This window comes from Antrostomus carolinensis, unplaced genomic scaffold (assembly GCF_000700745.2).
Source record: "Antrostomus carolinensis isolate BGI_N321 unplaced genomic scaffold, ASM70074v2 scaffold36535, whole genome shotgun sequence".
In the NCBI taxonomy this organism is placed as follows: domain Eukaryota; kingdom Metazoa; phylum Chordata; class Aves; order Caprimulgiformes; family Caprimulgidae; genus Antrostomus; species Antrostomus carolinensis.
The window spans coordinates 43687-62602 of NW_010314988.1; the positions used below are offsets into that span (position 1 = coordinate 43687).

General features: G+C 46.2%; 1 protein-coding gene across 1 annotated transcript; it reads right to left on the bottom strand.

Moving 5' to 3' along the window:
* Nucleotides 1–1603: 1603 nt before the first annotated feature.
* LOC104524828 (high affinity cationic amino acid transporter 1) lies at nt 1604–18183 on the bottom strand. The gene is made up of 12 exons (XM_010167820.2): nt 18055–18183; nt 17923–17956; nt 16628–16786; nt 14265–14439; nt 12307–12431; nt 10466–10688; nt 9504–9643; nt 7741–7843; nt 5763–5974; nt 5256–5404; nt 2706–2814; nt 1604–1970 (listed from the first exon to the last, which is right to left on the bottom strand). The coding sequence occupies exons 1-12, from the start codon at nt 18181–18183 to the stop codon at nt 1861–1863; spliced, it is 1668 nt and encodes a 555-aa protein (XP_010166122.2). The 3' UTR covers nt 1604–1860.
* Between the last annotated feature and the right edge of the window lie 733 nt (nt 18184–18916).

Genomic DNA, 18916 nt, shown 5'->3' on the forward strand with positions numbered 1-18916 from the left:
CCAGGTTGGATGAGGCTTTGAGCAACCTGGTCTAGTGGAAGGTGTCCCTGCTGATGGCAGGGGGGTTGGAACTAGATGACCTTCAAGGTACCTTCCAAACCAGACCATTCTATGATTCTATGACAAGCAGATGAGAGACTGTCTGGTGTTCAGAGGAAGTAGTGTGGAGGACACCTAGGACAGCATCCACTGAAGTTGAGAGAAGGGATTCCTGCAGTATCTATTTGGGATGCCCTACCTCTGTAAGTGTTTGAGGTCAGGCTGGATGAGACTTTGAGCAACCTGACCTAATGAAAGATGTCCCTGCCCATGGCAGCAGGGTTGCACTAGATGATCTTTAAAGGTCCCTTCCAACACAAACCACTCTGTGATTCTACGATTTGTTTTTCAGTACAAGCTGAAGGACGAATTCAAACCAGTGGCATTACATGGGCATGGCCCACCTTCCTGATGCTTTAACAAGCCTTTTTTAGGGAAGTGAATTTGGCTGGGAAAAGCTACTAGAGAAAGTTAAAAAAAATATTAATCTTACAGCAAAACCAAGGCATTGCCAACCAAACACAGACTCAGGTCTCAACTCCAAATTTCCCACTTTTAGCAGTGGCCAGGCTCTGGAGATGATCTCTAGCCCCAGAGGGAAACTTCCTCTCAGAAAGCTGGACCATAGAGCTTAGAGGTGTTTTCTGGGCTGCAGGCTCTACTGGGACCACTGGGACTGAGGAGCCCCTGCACATCCCCACAGCCCTCCCCTGGGCAGGAGGCAGACACCAGGCACTGCTCATGAGTGACACTGAAGCCCCTGAGGATCTTCCCATGCTTCCCCTTCCCGGGGCAGAAACGTGCTCCACCTGCCAACGCCAAACCAAAGGCCAAATCCTTTGCTAACGCCACGTGCCTGGCACACAAAACTGATGAGGGGAGAGGAAAATTGGGCCCCGCTTGTTGTCCAACTTGGGCTCAATTCTGCCAGCCACCCCACCACTGCAGCCACACCGCTGGTGATCTCTGAGGTGAAGAGGTAGGACAGCTCTTTGGAGACACCCGTTCTTTTCAAGCCATTCAAGTACTTGCACCAAATAGTTTTATAGCTAAACCTGGCAATCCCTCTGCTGAGCATATAGTCAGCAGAAACATCTGCTGGTGTTACCTGCATGCTGGCAAACAACCATTCACCCGACAAGCAGCGACCACAAACCCTCCCAACATTTCACAGCAGCAGTGCGCTTTAAAGCATATGAGTATGTTGTTAAAGAAAAAGTTAAATACAACAAAAACTATGAGACCTGATACTTTAAGGAATGCAAGTCTTGCAGGTGCTTGCTTAATCATGTGAAAGTTGGTGTTTGGCAAGAACCCTTTCTGTGTGTACAGGAAGGGGACAGCTTGCATCAGGTGAAGGATAAATCTGGTCTAAGCCTGACAGTAGCACTGCAAAACCTGCTCCATGTACAATCAGGTAGAGTATCTGTGGGGAGGTAATTCCCGGGGCTACTGAAAGAAAGACCTTTGTAAGGCCTGGTTTCATAGCAGCATTTAAGGTTAACTGGCACACAGAAGCAGTTTTCTTTCTACACACTGGGAAAAAAACATAACAGGAGAGGGAGGAAGGGAAGCGCAGAGCCCCAGATTAGCTGACAGTGTCACCGGGAGTATGCCAGTGTGTGGCTTTTTTCCTTGTGATCCCTTTTAACTGTGCTACTAAGCAAACTGCAAGCTGCAGCAACAGGGCTGGGGAGTCCCACATTACGCTTCCTTATTCCTGCATTCCTGATTAACCAGATGTGACCTGGTTCAGCATCCCCACCACAAAGCTTCCTTCACTGCAGCCATTCCCCAGTTGCCTGTAAGCCAAACACGCAGTCATTTACAGCTGTCTGAACCAGCGTCCGTGTTTCTCTCCACGTCTGCTGAGGCTGCATAGGTGGCTTCCACACTGTGCCATATTCCGTAGGTAAAGTAGATGATAAAGCCTGTGGAAGCCAAGGGGAGAGGGCACTGTTAGCTCTGTAAGGAAATCGAAAGCACTACTAACACCAATTGACACAGGTTACACCAGGGGTAAATCCAGCCATCCCGATAGCTTCTAGCTGACAGCCAGTACCTTCCTTAGAAAAAAGCCACTAACACAGGTACCAGACTTTAAAAGATCTACCCAGGCCCCAAACGGGGGGTTGGTTATGGAAGAGACTTCTGATGCTCTTCAGTGAGTTCACTGCATTCCATTCTGCAGAGAGCTTTCTCTCTCCGTTTGTGTGCCTACAGCTTCCATCTCAGTAAAATACATCCACAACTGATGCTAATCTCACTTGTTTTCATTGTAACAAATTCCCTGGGCATTTCAGGCAATTCAGCCTTTTCCATGTGAGCACCTTGGGATGCAGTTCAGCTCCTTTAGCTCCAGAAGCACAAACTCCACTACCTGGACTGCAGTTCAAGGTCAGCCAACAAGAAACATGGCATGGTTTCTTGCTGGCAACAAGACCAATAAGATGGTTCATGGGCTGTTATTTTTCTCCTCGCAAAGGCTTCATGAGCCTTGAATTTAAACCAAGGCTTGAGGCACACTGCCTAAATGGCTTCAGTTAAGTCAGCAAGGCTGCCCAAGGATAAGAGTGCAGAATCCCTCCCTGGAAAGCTACAATAAATTTATGGTTAGCAAAGTCTAGTTAGTTTGACTACAGCATTTTTTACTCTCTCAAACTCACCTATGAGCATCCAGACTGCAAACCGTATCCATGTGCCTAGGTCTAGCTGCATCATGAGGTAAACATTCACAAAAATACTCACAACTGGAAGAAGGGGCAAAAGAGGTACCTGAAAAAGAAAGAAGGATACATTACATCCACAGGGCAGGTGAGAACACTGCATCCCTTGTGAAGGGGAAAGCGATGGCTGTGACCAACTTTTCAGCTGCCAGATCTGAGAAAAGGCAAGGTTAGACCACCACCATGGGAGAGTGATGTGAATGACACTGTTCACCTGTTTTAAGGATGGTTGTCCTTGTTTTCTGTGGTCTGCAAGGAGGCAAGAGACAAATTTTAGCAGCAATACTAAACACTGGTGGGACGAAGGAGAAAAGAGGAAAACCAAGGACTGCATCATGACAGGCACCTACTGAAGACCAGGAGAAGAAGGTAAGAGGAATGTTTGAGGAGGGACCTGAGGAACTTCAGCCAGCCAGTACCAAGGTAATTAAGCAATATAGAGCAAATTATCCCAGAGCAGGAGAAAACCAGAAAATATTGTAAGAGATGAGTGCAGCTCTACCAAGAATGCCTTAATGATCCAAGATACAAAGAAGAATGAGACAGTAAAGCCAAAATGCAGAAATCAGAATATATTTATTCTACATTCTGTGATTCTGTGATAAAGAAATAGCACAGGCATGTACAGACAAAATCAGAAAGGGCAAATTATAACAATAGAAAAGTTTGTGAATATGGTGAAACCAAGAGGAAAGTGAACTTCACTCCTAAGGAAAAGGGAGATTTACAAAAAGAAACAGGCTGAAATATTGTAGACCTTTCTTCATTTAAGCTTCATTAAAAAAACAAAACAAAACAAAACAAAACCACATTTATGGTGAGCAGCTGTTCACATCATTAGAGAAAGGGGATGGATACACAAATTAGAAAATGGAAGAGGAATATTTTTCTAAATTAGTCTTTGTCAAGTCAGTAGGGACAAATGAAATTTCCCTAGGCAGGTGAGTTATGTACCCAGAGATTGCAGAAGTGATCTCTGAACTGATAACAGGCATCTCTGAGAGCTCTTGGTAGACCAGTAAGGTCTCTAAAGACTGGAGAAGGGAGACAAATTACCTATTAAAAAGAAATATAGAAAACAACCTGGGAAACAAACCAGTCAGCCTTGGATTCCCAGAGACTTTTGAGAAAAGTCACTCAACAGTCAGGTTGTAAATGTCTGAAGGACAACAAGGAGATAAGAAACAGCCGTTACACATTTAGCAGTGACACATCTAATTTTATCTTTTTATTTTTTTTCCCCAAGACAGGGTAGCGGCTGAGGAGGAAAAAAGGAAGTAAAATATCCTGAGTGTAAGGCAAAGAGATCTCCTCAGAAGCAAGTTCCAAAAAGACAGTCTAGATGACTATTCTGAAGTTTTCTGCTCATGGACATTTCTATTTCCACTTCTGGGACCACAATCCCAAGATGAGCTGCAAACACTACCTTGGGCAACTCTGGTTGAATTACATTATTAAAATCAGAGAATTTACTGAAAAACTGGAATTGAAGAGCAGTCAAAACGACAGCAATTTGGAGGATGGGATTAGAATCCAAAACTAATTTAATAAATTGGGGAAAAAGCCTGAAATCAATGATAAAACATGACTTGCAGGCTTATACTGGGAAAAAAAAACCACTGCAGTGTTTGTTTAATATAGAAAGGATGGTGTGCTTGGACAGGGCAGGAAAATGACAGAGTTCTTCATATCTGAGGCTGTTGAAGAGAGAACAGTCTCCAAAGGGACTAAGTTTGACATGAAACTGCACTTTTTTAGAACCTTTCAGCAAGTACCCCTTTGATCCTCACACACAAGGCTGCTTCTTGGGGTCTCTCTCCTTCTGTATCCACGATCTGACGTGGTCCTTCAAAACCATTCCCTTTTCCTCTGGTCTTTGTCTCTTCCATATCCTAGAACCATCTGCTTTCCAAAGCACTGTCCTGCCCTTCCCTTCTGGCCACATCTCTGCACCAGGTTCTGCCCTCCCAGCTTTTCCTGGACTTACCACCTTTTACATTTCTTTCCAAGTTCTCTATTGTCACCTCTGATCTGACCATGTGGCTTTCCCTCCCGATTCCCTCCTCCAACCCTCTCAGCTAACTCCTTCAGCCCCTCTCTCTGTGCCAAATCTGCTTCTGCCCATGGGGCACTGCTGGGCAGCAGGCTTGCCACAGTGCTGCTTCTGCCATGCTGCACTTTGCAGCAAAGCACCTGTGCTGACACTTGAGGTTAGACCCCAAGAGGAAACCACACTCAGAGGCTGAGCTCAGCTCTGGTAGGACATCCCTTTATGCAATGAGTGCAGACTAGAAGTTACAGCCACGCTAGCTGGAGACCTCAAACCATCAAGTGTATTGGCAGCCCTGTATGGAAAAGTTCACATCACGCCTATATTCTCTGCATGTCCATTTGGCCAAGTCCCCACTTCTGATACCAGCCAACATGCACTTCCTCCTCCAATCACCTCCCAAACAGCTCTTTTCTAGCTACACCTCCCAGGACACTCACCTTAAAGGAGAGTTTGGTTTTGCTTTCGGGCTGTTTCCAAATAATGAAGCTGATGATGAGAACAAGGATGGCAGCAATAATCCATACAGCCTTTATCAGAATGCTTGGCTCAAGGGCAGTCAAGATACAGCTACCCACAATAAGGAAACCTGTGAACAGACACCAAAGCTTACTGATTCTGTTTTTAGGAAGAGGAAAAAAACAACCCAAAACCACAAGCAGGCAAAGCAGAACCTGAAAGCTTGTCAAACAAACCAGCAGCTATGGAAAAAGCTAACTAATGAAAAAGCTCACTGTAAGAGATATGCTCTTCCCTCTATATACCCACACACAGCCCATCTGTGGATCTCTTTTCAAGTCATAAATTTTATCAGCAGACCTTCAGTTATTTTGGCCATTATAAGAGCTCATCAAAATCACAGCAAGGAGGTGAGCTCTCCCACCGTGGTGAGTACAAGGACCTACCAGTTCACTCATTGCCCCAGAGCTGCACTGCCCAGTGCTTACCAATGATGAAGGTTGAGACGTTCACCACCGAGCCAGAGAATTTGGAAGGGTCCGAATTTGGGGGACACAGTATGGCTTTGAGGGAACACTTCTCCTCTTCCTCTGGCAGAAATCCAGCTTGCGACTCACTGGTGCTCACAGACTCGTTGTTATCCGTCTCCTCTGTTGTCCTAGCCATTTGGTACGCCAAATTAGGCTGCTCTGGCTGATACCTAGGCAAAGAGAAATGAAACAAAGGGCACATTGGTTTGGCACAGAGTACCGTTTGTTTAAAAGCCACACAGATAGTCATGGCTGTGCCCCAGATCACAATATCACCAGAACAGGCCCACATAACATATACACCCGTCTGTTTCAGGGGGAAATTTGAGGAATAACGTTGTCATGACGTAAGCAAATATGGTCAGCTATTATCACCTACAGCTTGGTTGTAATGCCAGTGTTTTAAACTGGATAGTGCTCTCTTTCATAAACCCTATTGCCTGTGACACCAAAACACAATCAGGTGATAGTGAGGACTGGAGAAGGAAGTGGCAGAAGGACAGACAGACAGTCCTAACCGGGCCGTTGGGTTATCTGTGCCAGTTTAGCTCGTGTGTTTTGGCATGGAGGTGGCTGAGCTAACAGTTCAGCAGATATCGCACCCTGGCAGCTGCTGACTGCACCCCACAGGGACATTCCTGGAGCCCCATCCTCCTTCATCGAAGTCTCTTGTGCCAGCTTGTCTGCTGCCACATAAGGAAGGAACAGGTGAACAAAGAACAGTAATATTTTGTTGCCTGTGTGGACAGCACCACATTCAACAGGGCCCACAGGGCCCTGACACACAACCATGTGGATCCATAAAAAATCCCCCACCACTCTTTTAGTCTCAGCTCCCTTTTACAGAGGTTTTGTTTGTGACTCTCAGCCACAAGCCTACCTAAAGGAAAGCACCATTTTGAAAGACATCTTAAAATCACTCCTGTGGGGATGTGTTTGCAACAAGGGAATTTGTGAAACACTGTGCATTGAGAAATGCAATGAAATCCTTGGGTCTGGCCATAGCAGGGTATTAGTGGCAGGACCTCACAGCTTTGGAAACAATTCAGCTGCTACTTCATTAGGCAGCCAACGGAGCAGCCAAATCAGCTGCTCGGGCCCTGTGAGACAGGCTGTCAGCTCTGCCAATCTACAGTAGGTACAGCATCTTGCAAAAACAAATTAAGAAGCAATTTCCAGCTCTAAGGAGAAGAGGAGGCTGGGAAATCAAAGAAGGGAAAGGCAAATCAGCAGGATTTTCAAGGGGCAGGGTGGGCAGCACAAGCACAGAGCAATGGTATTACAGTACAGGTTGGCCCTTCATTTGCTGCAACTAGTTCAATGCCTTTGCTGCGAGCCTGTAAAAAGCCTCCACCTGACTCTGAGTAAGTCACTGAACACAAAAAGGTACTTTTCAGTAACAGGATCTTCAAAGTACAGTTCTCATGGGCAGAGTGCTGTTGTCAGTGAGGTGCCAAGCAATGAAGATACTCAATTTTCAGCTTAGGCGAGGGAAGTGATGGGAGCTCAGCACTTCCAAAGACATGCACTAAGACACTGATCCTGCTCAGCTTTTTTCTGCTGCTAGACTTTACCTTGAATCCCCTTTCAAAAGTAAGATGACCTGAAATTGTATCCCCAGTGGGAACAGAAGCGTTGATGACACAGGCATCCAGAACCACCCATTTCTCATCCCCACTCGCTGGGACATCCCCCAGGGCATTCAGGGTTGACCACAGCAGGAGTGGCATGGACCAAGGGTTAACCAAGTTCAGAGGACCCCCTCACAGATGCAACTAGCTCAATCTCCCATGAGCTTAAAAACACAAGTTCTTCACATGCTTACAGCTGGAGATTTTCATGGTTTTACTGGGTCTATGGAAACTACGAGGGCATCTGATTGCTGTGTGGATTTCTGTCTTGTGTGGTGCAAGAGAGACAGTTTCTACACCCATACCTCAATACCAACACGCAGGCTGCCACCAAAGAGTAAGCCAGGAGGGTCCCGATGGACATGAGATCCACAAGATCTTTCAAGTCGAAGAGAAAGGCCATAACAGCTGTAAGAGGAGAGGAAGGTGAGAGAGAGAAGAAAAATCAGTAAGGCAGCAGAACTTGCACATCTCAGGAGTGTTAACAACAATGCAGCACACGTGTGACTGCTGCACAGGACTCGGTAGGAGAGCCCAAGCTGTCCCGAGATTAGGAGAGGCAGGACTTTGCATGTGAATACCCTGAACCTTGCAGGCTGTCCCAGCACAGATTCACTATCTGGAGCCAGAGGAACCACTTACTACAATAAATGCCAGCCTGTTTGCCTCATATGGGTGTGTTCACCCAACTACCAGCAATGAGCAGGTGCTTAAGCCACAGTCTCGTTGTTGGAGTCCCCCAGCACAGCTGCAGCACCCCAATGCCACAGTTATCTCCTGGAAGTAGCTAGAGGGAACAGAGGATGGGCAGCACCTCACTCTGGTGTCTCAGCTCAACGGGGGCGAAACCAGGCTTGGGACCAAGCATCAAGGAGGGCACTTTGAGGTAGCATGCCTCATCATGGGGATTTCCAGAAGAAGGTATAGATTGTCATCCCTTAAAGAATATCCTGCTCACACACCCTCACCAGGCAACCCCTGGTTGTACAGAACTTTATATAAAGGCCTTCAGAAGGAGAAGCAAGTAAGTGGAAGACAGACACCATAGTCAAACATTCAGGTGATGCCACCAGTCGTATGAGAGTGTGGGGATATCAGAGCTGAGCCTGGCCCAGACTGTCCTCAATGCATCACCTGGAGCCCAACAACCAACCCAACCTTCAAGCTCAGCTGGCAAGTGTTGTCTCTGCAGCTTCGTGTGTTCTTTGGTCCTACATGCTGCAGACCACTCTGAGGAAACCTGAAGGGACTGTAAAGCACATTGGGTTTTTTTTTTTACTTTATCTGGCTCTTTTTTTCCCCCAGTCTGGACCCAAGGACACCTGAAGAGGAAGGTGTGAGAGAAGCAGCAGTGAGGAGGCCCTGCGAGTCCCAGCAGCAGCAGCTGAGCCCTTTCACAGGAGCTCGGCGCCCACAGTGGCAGATCGGCAGCAACTCCCCACCAAAGATGGCACGTTCTTGCACCGGTGGCTCACCCTGCATTTGCAGCAGAAGGTGAAGAGGAAGCAGCAAGGCCCTCCTCTTTGCTAGGCATCGCGAGGAAGGGGGTGGCTGCAAGAAGAGGGTAAGCCCCCATCCTTGCCATCTGGGAGGTTTAATTCCCATATTCCTGGGGGCTGGGAGAGGGAAGGGGAGAACAGGACGGTTGCCAGCTGTGACTAACTGATTAACAAACACTGGTGCCACAGGGGCCATCTGCCTGTCTCCGGCTGCTCTGGCGTCTTCTGCCGAGTTGCTACCCATAGGCAGCATGGTGTCTTCAGCCAAGCCAGGCCAACAGCCACAAGGATGCTGGGGCACCACTAGCTGCCACCTTGCAGGGGGTTAATTATTTTTAAGGTCGGTAGAGCACCCAGGGAGCAGATGAAGTAATTCTTGGTGTGAGACAGGATGGCAGCAAAGAGCTCTGAGAAAGAGGGACGGGCACACAGCAAGCTATTCATGCTTACCCCGTCATGCTGTGCAATACATCCGATTAATAAGTGGGCTAGAGTCAGGACGACTTATCTGCCCCTAGGATGATCTTATGTCTCCTGTCCACACATTTGTGTAGGTCTTTATATCTTACCTGCAACGGCCCCTGATGTCACTGTTGCAATTATTGGAGTTTTTCTCTTCTCATTGACTTTAGCCAAAAATTTAAAGAGAAGTCCGTCTTCTGCCATAGCATAAATTATTCGAGGCATCGGAAACATGGAGCCAAGGAGACTAAAAACACAGAAGCAGGAAATAATCTACTTATATCACCTCCTGCTGAGTACAGCCACACAAATAAAAGCAAGTTTATGGCAGTACAAACACAGAACAGGTGGCTTTCGTTCACTTCAGCTTCTCCTTCAAGGGCTCCTTCCGCACACCCATGTTGCTCATAGCTAGCAACTGAGGTGCAGCTCTGAGATTTTGGATATCTAAACTGAGCCATGGGGCACGAAAACAGCCTGACTTTCAGGTAGCAAAACAGCCATAACTTCTATGAGCCTCTATGAGTAGCTCAACTAACTGAATATGTCTAAGTTGATCTGAAACAATAGGTCTCTATAGCGCAGAAGAACATGACATATTCTGGCTCCAGCCTGCCCTGCCTCCCATCCAGATGGCTGTCCTGCAGGCAACCTGCAGACAGACGGCCCTGAATATGGTAAGCCCCATACGCTGCAGAACATGCACCCTGCACTACCTGACACCAGTCTGTTCTCTGCCCAGAAGGCCAGGATGTCTTGTGGGCAAACCATGCTTGCGCTGCGGAGCTGCATCCATGACTTAGTCACTGAATCCAGATTTATCTTCCAGAGATGCGCACCTGCTGGGTCTGCTGCTAAGATGGAAGTTCTGAAGTACATCTCTGAAATCTACCACAGGGTGAAATCCTGGTCCTTTTGAAGTCAATAGGTCTGAATTTCATCCCTGGTCTCTGCTCCCTTGGCCCAGGGGAACATAGCAAAGGCAAAGCCCTGACATACACCATTTTTTAAAGGAGCTGGAAATTCATGTTTGCCTCGAGAGATGCACAAAGGAAGGGCAGTGTCTCACCTTGTAGAAAGCGCACACAGGGAACCAACAGCCACTGCATAATTGGCTCCATCCCAACCCACATATTTAAAGGCATTGGGTAAAGGGCTATTGGTATCCAGCTGGTAGTAAGGCATCATGAGCGTCAGGGCAGCTGACACGCCAAAATAAGCCACGAAGCAGATGAGCAGAGATGCCACAATGCCAATGGGAATGGCCTTCTGAGGGTTTTTTACCTCCTCACCTAGAAGAAAGAAATTGAAACATCTCAGCTAAACGACAAGCAATAACTTTATCCCAACCTAGGACATGCTGGCTGAGGCTTTCAAAGGCTTCGTGGGCAGTGAGGTGCTTTATGACCGTGACGCTGCTGATGGCCTGCCCCATCTACTCGGCGTATCGCAGCCTGTTTGCTCCCACTTCTGCTGCTCCTGTCCCTTCTTCTGACAAACACTTCTGGAGGCCTTGTAAATTCAGGCACAGAAACAATCTGGATTAAAAATAGTCCTTTCCCCAAAAAGGATTATTTTTACCTCAATTACTCCTGCTATCCCATTGATGGTGCAGCCCCAAGAAGAGTTCAATGATCGCAAATGATGGGACAGGCAATTATTGTGCAGTTGTAGGGCAAATCCTTGGGTGACCATTTCAGTTAGCATCTCCACCAGAACTTTACTACACAGTGAAGACGACACCATAGTTCCAGGGAAAGGCACACTTTGCACAGCACCTGGAAACCATATGGATCTTTGAAAATCCCTCTTAAAAAAAGGACTCCTAGTTTTCATGGAAAATTTTTGACAACCAAGTTGGGACAAATGTGTGAAAAAAAAAAAATCCTCAAAATTCAGGCACTGATTAAGTAAGAAAAAGCTTTGAGCTTTCCCTGTCCTCCAAAGCTGCTCTTCTCTGAAAGTAAGAGCTCCTGAGGTCTGGCATTTCAGGAAGATGAACTGAAAAGAAGAGACCCATACACCTATAAGTCAAAGACAGATGAATGTGTTTCTCCTCCAAGGAAAGGCTCTAGGGCTGTTTAGAGTAATGGAGCCAGCACTTCTCAAATTCCTTGGAACAAGAGGCAGTACTGCTTTATCTGTCTTTGTGATTACTTCCTCCACCCTCTGCTCCAGCTTTGAAGCAACTCACTTCTTGCCAAATGTGAAATTAAATATAATCCTTCCTTCCTCCAGGGAACTGAGATTCTTCTTAGCCAGGAGAAATATGACAATGCTGATGGTTTTTCTCTTAGAAGGAGATCTCTGAACCTTTGGTGACAAAAACTCCTCCTTATTTTGAGGCACAGCTTTAGGCTGCAGATGACTTCCCAGAGGCTCCTTCTTTTTTCTCTGGCTCTTTAACTACTCCAAGCCAGTGGGGTTTCTTCAGCTGAAGGCACTGAAGAACCCTACTCCAGAATAACCTGTTGATTAAAGCATCATCTGGAACTAGAGGTTCAAACTTCATCAGTCATACAAAGCATTTGACCTTGGGCCTTCCCTGTGTGCCTAACTGGTAAAGCTGGCTGTGTTTTCTGGGGAGTCTGACCTGGTTAGTGCCATCAGTGACCAACCCTGGGCCCTGTAGGCAAAGAAGAAGGGACAAAGCTCATTTTGTGGGTTACACAGTATAGCTGCTTGCCACAGCAGCTCTAAGTCAATGTTCAGGCACCCAGGGACTTGCGTCATACTCAGCACTTAGAATGTTAGGAGCAGCTGAGACAAAAATATATTTTGGGCTGAGGTTCAGAGGGATGATGAATGCAGTGCCCTGAATAATGCACTATGTGTGCTGTGCAACATTACTGAAAGCCTATCTACCAGCAAGCAGGTTCAGAACCAGAATGAAGACATCTCCTCTCTTACCTGTAGTAGCAATACAGTCAAATCCCACGAAAGCATAAAAACACGTGGCTGCTCCTGAGAGGACTCCTTTCCATCCATAGGGCATAAACCCTCCAACACCATAGAGCTTTTCTTCCTGTGTTTGACTAAAAGACATGGCACTGGGTTAGAATTCATCCTGCCTAGGTGGGAGCAACAAAACCCAAAGCTGGAGTTTGAAAGAACACGCCCTCCCTTTCACATGCTAGCATACAAATACCAGGCAAAATGTGAAGCTCCACCCACTGCTGAGCTTTGGACTGGCCTGCAACAGCCTGGGACATGAGCAGAATAAAAATGGTTCCTGGTTTGTTCCAACCACCTGTTTTTTTGGGGTGGATAAAAATGACTTTGCTAAGACAGGGAGAAAATAGCATGAATATTAAAATTCCTCTCCTAGTATCACTGCATGTGTGTAGATACACATATTCATTTAAACATAAGCTTTTGAAAAAGCACAACATGTAATTCTGAAAGCTGAAGACCGAGAAACTGTAAACAAGCCACTTTTCACCTAAGATGGACTCAGATAAAGTGTAGGTAAGTAGACATCAGACAGCAATGCAGGGTGACATGATTGTCTAAAATCCACTTAATCCTCCATTCTCAACTTCGAAATTCCCTGTGCCACATTCGTACCCAAAGCATAATGCAAACCTGAGGGAGGAGAGCAATCTGCATCCCTAATGTACCAAATGCTTTGCTGAGCCTCATCCAAAGTTCATCAAAGTGAACAAATACGCACTGATCAGGACCCCAGATACATGTGCCTGTGTTGAGTCATGTATAACATACCCTTCAGTTTAAGTCACTTAGGTCACTTTTTCAGGGAAAAGCCTTTGTAAAGATTAATTAAAGCAATTAAATTAAAGTAAATCCCAAATCTGCAAGTCTTATCAGGTCTAAACACCTGAACTCTCTCATAGAAGCTCTGTTGAGACTTAGATGAAAACTGGCCTATTATTTGCAGAAACAGTGCAACCCAGATGAGGATTACTGTGGAAATAATGATAAAGTACATCCCAGACAGATTTTGCAAAAGCAGTAAGTGCTATGGGTCAAAGAGCTACAGTTACACTTTGAAACTACTGCACTAATTGCTCCTTGCATGGGAACAGCAGTAGGGAAGGAGGGGGGACCTTTCCTATAGAAGCAATTTGTTAACAGCAGGCTGAATTTTACAGAGTCTCAATAAACGGCTTGTACACAAGCTAAACTTGACCCATGCAACATTTATTAGTCTCTCCAGTTTTTGCCAAACTGTGCTTCCTTGCAGGCCAGCATAAAGAGTTTGGACAGCAAGCCAGGACTGAGCTGATGTATGTGGAGATATTTAAAGACCCTTACTCTGTGTTGTACAGTCTCAAGCAAAAATGAACAGCCTTGTATCACTGGCAACCTTTCCAATCTTCATTTTGATCTTGTATAGGAAGATAGCATTTGGGCCAAGTAGTAAAATGTCTTTAAAAATGGATTTGTGATATGCTTGCTGCAATGTATTAAAATAATCTGCACTTGCTTTCATTTTACTGAGGCATTTGGGACAAGGTCTCCAAAAGGTACAATGGTGCCTCAAGGATACTGCCCAAGTGTCATGGCTTCATACAGGCACTAGAGCCAGCCTGGGGTAGCCTTGAGTAGGAGGTTGTCTAAAAAGCTATTTTCTCTCAAATCTGGATGCCATACTGGTCATAAGGCTCGAAATGGTCAGTTCTGCAGCAGGGCTGACCTGGACACAGTCTACCTCCTATCAGTTTCAGCCCATCAGCACAGCCTGCTTACAGCAAATGCCCACCAAACCCAGCTTTGCCTCCAAGGCATTTGGCAAAGGAGGGAGCCATTTCATTCCCTGCTTCTCTAAATCACTCCACAAACACCCCTATAAACTTGCCACTGAAAATGCATTAATTTCAGAGCTGAGAAGAAAAGATCCAACCTACTTGTCTCCGTAAATGCTGTGGCTGGTGTTGTAAATATCCTGTTCAGTCAGCTGCCAGTTTTTAATAGACCCTTTCACGAAGCCAGAGACCATGACGAAGCCAAGGACGAGGATGTTGATGCAGGTGAACACTTTGTTCACCAGGGCAGATTCCTTCACGCCAAAAATTAAAAGCCCTGGGGAAAAAAATGGCAGAGAGGCAGCCAGGTATTTCACCACCAGCAGCAGGTGCTGAGGGCTTGCAGAGGTAGCCCAGCTCTGTTCCTGCTGTGCTCTGCCCAACTTACCACACCTCATTTCTCCAGAAAGCTAAGTAGCTCAGGTAGGTCAGGATTAACTCACTCAGAAGGAGGACGAGGACTCCAGCCCAGACATTACTACTGCAGGATGTGATAGATCTTCCCACCCAGCATGCCCATTTGGCACATGCCCCTGGTAAAGCGCTTTGCTAACACAGCTAAGCTGCTCCCAACGCTTTTAATGCCAGCTCTGGTCACCTCATGGCACTATGCTGTGCCACCTAGAGACCTAGAGAAAGCACCTCAAGTGTTTTTTCATGAAAGAACACTGTCTTAGAGGTCTTAGCCACAAGTTATGAACAACATTCAACTTCCCTTAGAAGCAGGGGAAAATAAAGAGCAAGGACTGAATTCAGGAGGACAGCTACTTCTAGTGCTGAAGACACAGAAGAAGGTGGCATCTTGGGAATCCTGCTCCCATTCAAATCGGTGGGAGTTTTGCCAGTGAATTCAGGGACAGCAGGATTTCAGCCTGTGGTCTTAAGAGCATCCATCTGAGGGAGAGCACGCTCACAGGCTTTGGCAATCAGCATCTAGCTGAGGCACAGCTCAGCTTCTCAGAACAAGCTCTGTAACTTGTGCTTGCTCTTCAGATCCCTGATTTTCAAGAACCCAAACCTTTAACCCAAATCTAAGAAGGTGACTAAGAGAGAAAGTAAAAAACTGAGGAAGAAGAGAAGCACAACAGGGTGTCCTTACTGCTACTCCAAGGCACTTCAAGGAGGGAGGAGCACCCTGTGCACTCACCTTTCCTTCTTTTAAAACAGGAAATAAGCCGAGACAGGCACATCAGGGAAGTGTTTGATAAAACTTGCATACCTGCCCAGGAAAACTTGTAGGGTACAGTGTAGAAATCTGATGGTGCAAGAAGAAATAAACTTGCAGTGCTTATATCTGGGACCAAAGCTGCTCATTCAGCAGCCTATTGTAGAAAAGAATGCTTTGCATTTTTAATTAAAATCCAGGGAATTTGCTCCATGCAGGGGAATAAAGCCATCAGTAGTCTGTATAATTTTAAGCCTCAACAGTGCTAAAATGTGGAGTCCTAAATTTTGTAAATTGTATCTGAGGTGAAAGACCAGGTTCTAATTTGCAACTAGAGCAATTCCTATTCTATACAAATGAACAAAGAGGAAAATCTTCTCTCCCATTCAGATATATTCCTGAAAAGAGAGGGCAGCTATTGACTTCAGCAGTCCTCAATATAGTCCTAGATCCAAATGCAAATGCAGGTGCTAAAGCATCCTTTGATTATGAAGCCTGTCCCCGTGAGCACAGCTCACACTGTGAGATGGCCATGCTGATCAGAGTGGGAAATGTTGGGATAAACTTGCTGGGGTGACACTGTAGCTTCTGCATTCTGGAAACCACAGAGGGGAACATGAGAAGTGTAAATTTTTTAAATTTGCCTAAATTTAGCAATGCTTTGCAAGATCCAGTTGGAGAAGAAGTTCAAAAGTGTTTTAATTTTACAAATTTTCAAAATTTTCCCAAGTTCTGATCAAAGCCTTGGCACATTTTCAGAAGGAAAAAAAAAAAAGACCTGACTGTTTATCACACATGTATTTCTCTGGAGTCTTGCATTCACTGCTGCAAACTGAATCCCATATATATTAAAAAAAAACCCAACAAAACAGTAGTACATGAGGTTGTTACTGAGTCCCATTTTTTTTTCTCACTTTCCTGGCTCAAGGCACCAGAAACTGGCAGATTAACAATGGGAGAAAAAGGTTGACAGAGCAACAGAATTAAATTCTTGTGTAACAGGATTTGTGGAGGGAAGGATTAAACTTACATACCTGACTGAGGATAACAAGTCATCTTTTCTTTTCTTCCTTATATTAAATCTGATTGTAGGTTTTAGAAGTAGCTCAAAAAATAATGAGAATGCTCCCCTCTAATTAAAAACCCTGTAAACAGGCTATGCCCCATGCCAACTCCACAGTAACTATACAGGTCAATCCAACACTCATGGCAAAGAGCCTTTAATATACATCATGACCTGAAGCCTACTGGAAAAGCAAACAAATTAGAGAAGGAGGTCCAAACCCCTCCAAGGTTTTACCTGTTAGGATGATGATTATCACCACAGCGAAGATATCTGGGTATTTTGCCAGCACTCCAGGAGCATCCATCGTCATGTACTTCTTACAAAATTCTTCAATGTGCTGTCCTATGATTTCATCAAACGTTGCGCTCCACGCTCTGGCCACGCTCGAGGTTCCTGCCAGAGGACAGAAAGGACGCAGATCACCCTTTGTGGCTGGCACGTGTTCCAAACATGGGGCACCTTGCACAGCTTTTGGCCACGGAAGGCCTCAAAGCAACCTTGCACACGCTTCCTGGGTGCTGGGAGCAGCCTTTCCTCAACAGATCCAGCCTACAACCTGTGTTCATGCCTGGCATCTGCTTTGATGGTAACACACACAGGTGGTGGGTCTCAGACTCATGCTCAGCTGACAAGATAAAAAAATCCTTATAGTGGTTTGACTTCTCAGTAAATCTCAACTTTGCCTTAAGATACAGCCTAGACTGACCCTCTCCTCACGCGCCCAGCATCCTGAACTTCCCCCAAACCTGGTAATTTCTGGTACTACAGAGGTCTGAGTCTCCTCTCACATCAGCAGAAATCCCTGGCAGCCCTGACCAGGTGACTGCAGCCCAGGCAGAAGGACCTTGCAGAAGCCAGCCAGCCTCCATCAGCATGATACTGCAGAACCAGAGCCTGGACCACCATACTCACCCAGCTCTGTAAGCTCTGCACTCCAGCAACACACCAGGTCTGCTCTGACCTCTGGTGCTAGACCATCCGAGCAGGACAAAGACTTGGATGTCATTTACAGGTTATCTGAGCATCAGTCAGCCTATGGATGCTGGTGAAGACCCCAGCAAGCAGCAGCACAACTTCTGCTGGCAGCAAGTGCTTCGACTTCACCCTCCAGGGCCTCTTTGCTGTGGTTCTGAAGTGCACCAACCACACACAACTTGCCGAGGTGAGGACTGAACCTGAGGTCTCAGGATGACCAAGTCCAGGACACTGTCTGGGCCAGAAGAGTCATTTCAGAGAACTGAAACAGTAACGACGAAGAGCTACCACCAGACAGTAACAGAACTGTGTAAATTAAGTAGGTTTGGGTAATAGCCAACTTCTCCCTCTCCTGCATTAAAGTGGCTATACTCCCTATGCCTTATACAGTACACTATATATAACACCATCTAATTGCATGCTATAATTACTTCTGTACATAATTACCTAGTTAAAAAAAGACATTGGTTTGGTGTTGGTTTGCAGAGCAGTTCCTCAGAGGATGCCATCAGGGGCCTCCTTCTACCTAGAACAGTTTGTCCTGACACGCTCACCTGTGGGCAGGTGTTCAGGTCCCAGGGCTGGCACCTGCAATTGTGTCAAACAAGGTTTGTGCTCACCCACACCCAAACCCTCTGCAGCAGCAGCGGAGCGGCAGCACCTGCAGCAAAGCCAGGAACACTCACCTCCCCAATCCAGCTCTGCAACTTGTAGAAGTAAGCTGCAGAATAGACCTGTTTGGAAACCCTTCTCTTCACGGAGACAGCAAAGAGCACAGTGTGAATGTTTTCAAAGAAGTGGGACATCAGTGACATCAATTTAATCTTGAAAAACTCCAAAAGTTATAGCACACCACTATTCCAATTCTTCAGCTTAACTTTGGCACGATGGGAGGGAAGAGACTATTTCTTTAGTGCTATTTTTTTTTTTCCGGCTCTAATATTTAATGTTCTAGGACAGGAACAACCAGCTCCTCCATGAGTTATATTAGATGACAGTTGCTTGGATGCCAGTTCCATGTAACCATCAGCCATTTATCCCAAAATCTCTGAAACCAACACACTTGAGGGAGTGGGGGGAATCTGACATGCTTCCAACATTGCAGACACCTGGATAATATCTTACTGTTGCTAGAGCACACAATGCAAGGACAGAAGGCTGTGCTGCCATCCAGAGAGATGGCATCCTAGACAGGCTGGAGAGCTGGTCAGAGAAAAATTTAATGAAATACAACAAGGGCAAGTGTAGGGTGACATCTGGGCAGGAACAACCCCAGGTTCCAGTATAGGCTGGGGACAGACCTGTTGGAGAGCAGTGAAGGGGAAATGGACCTGAGGGTCCTGGTGGACAGCAGGATGACCATGAGCCAGCACTGTGCCCTTGTGGCCAGGAAGGCCAATGGCATCCTGGGGTGCATTAGGAGGGGTGTGGTTAGTAGGTCGAGAGAGGTTCTCCTCCCCCTCTACTCTGCCCTGGTGAGGACACATCTGGAATATTGTGTCCAGTTCTGGGCACAGAACAGTTCAAGAAGGACAGGGAACTGCTTGA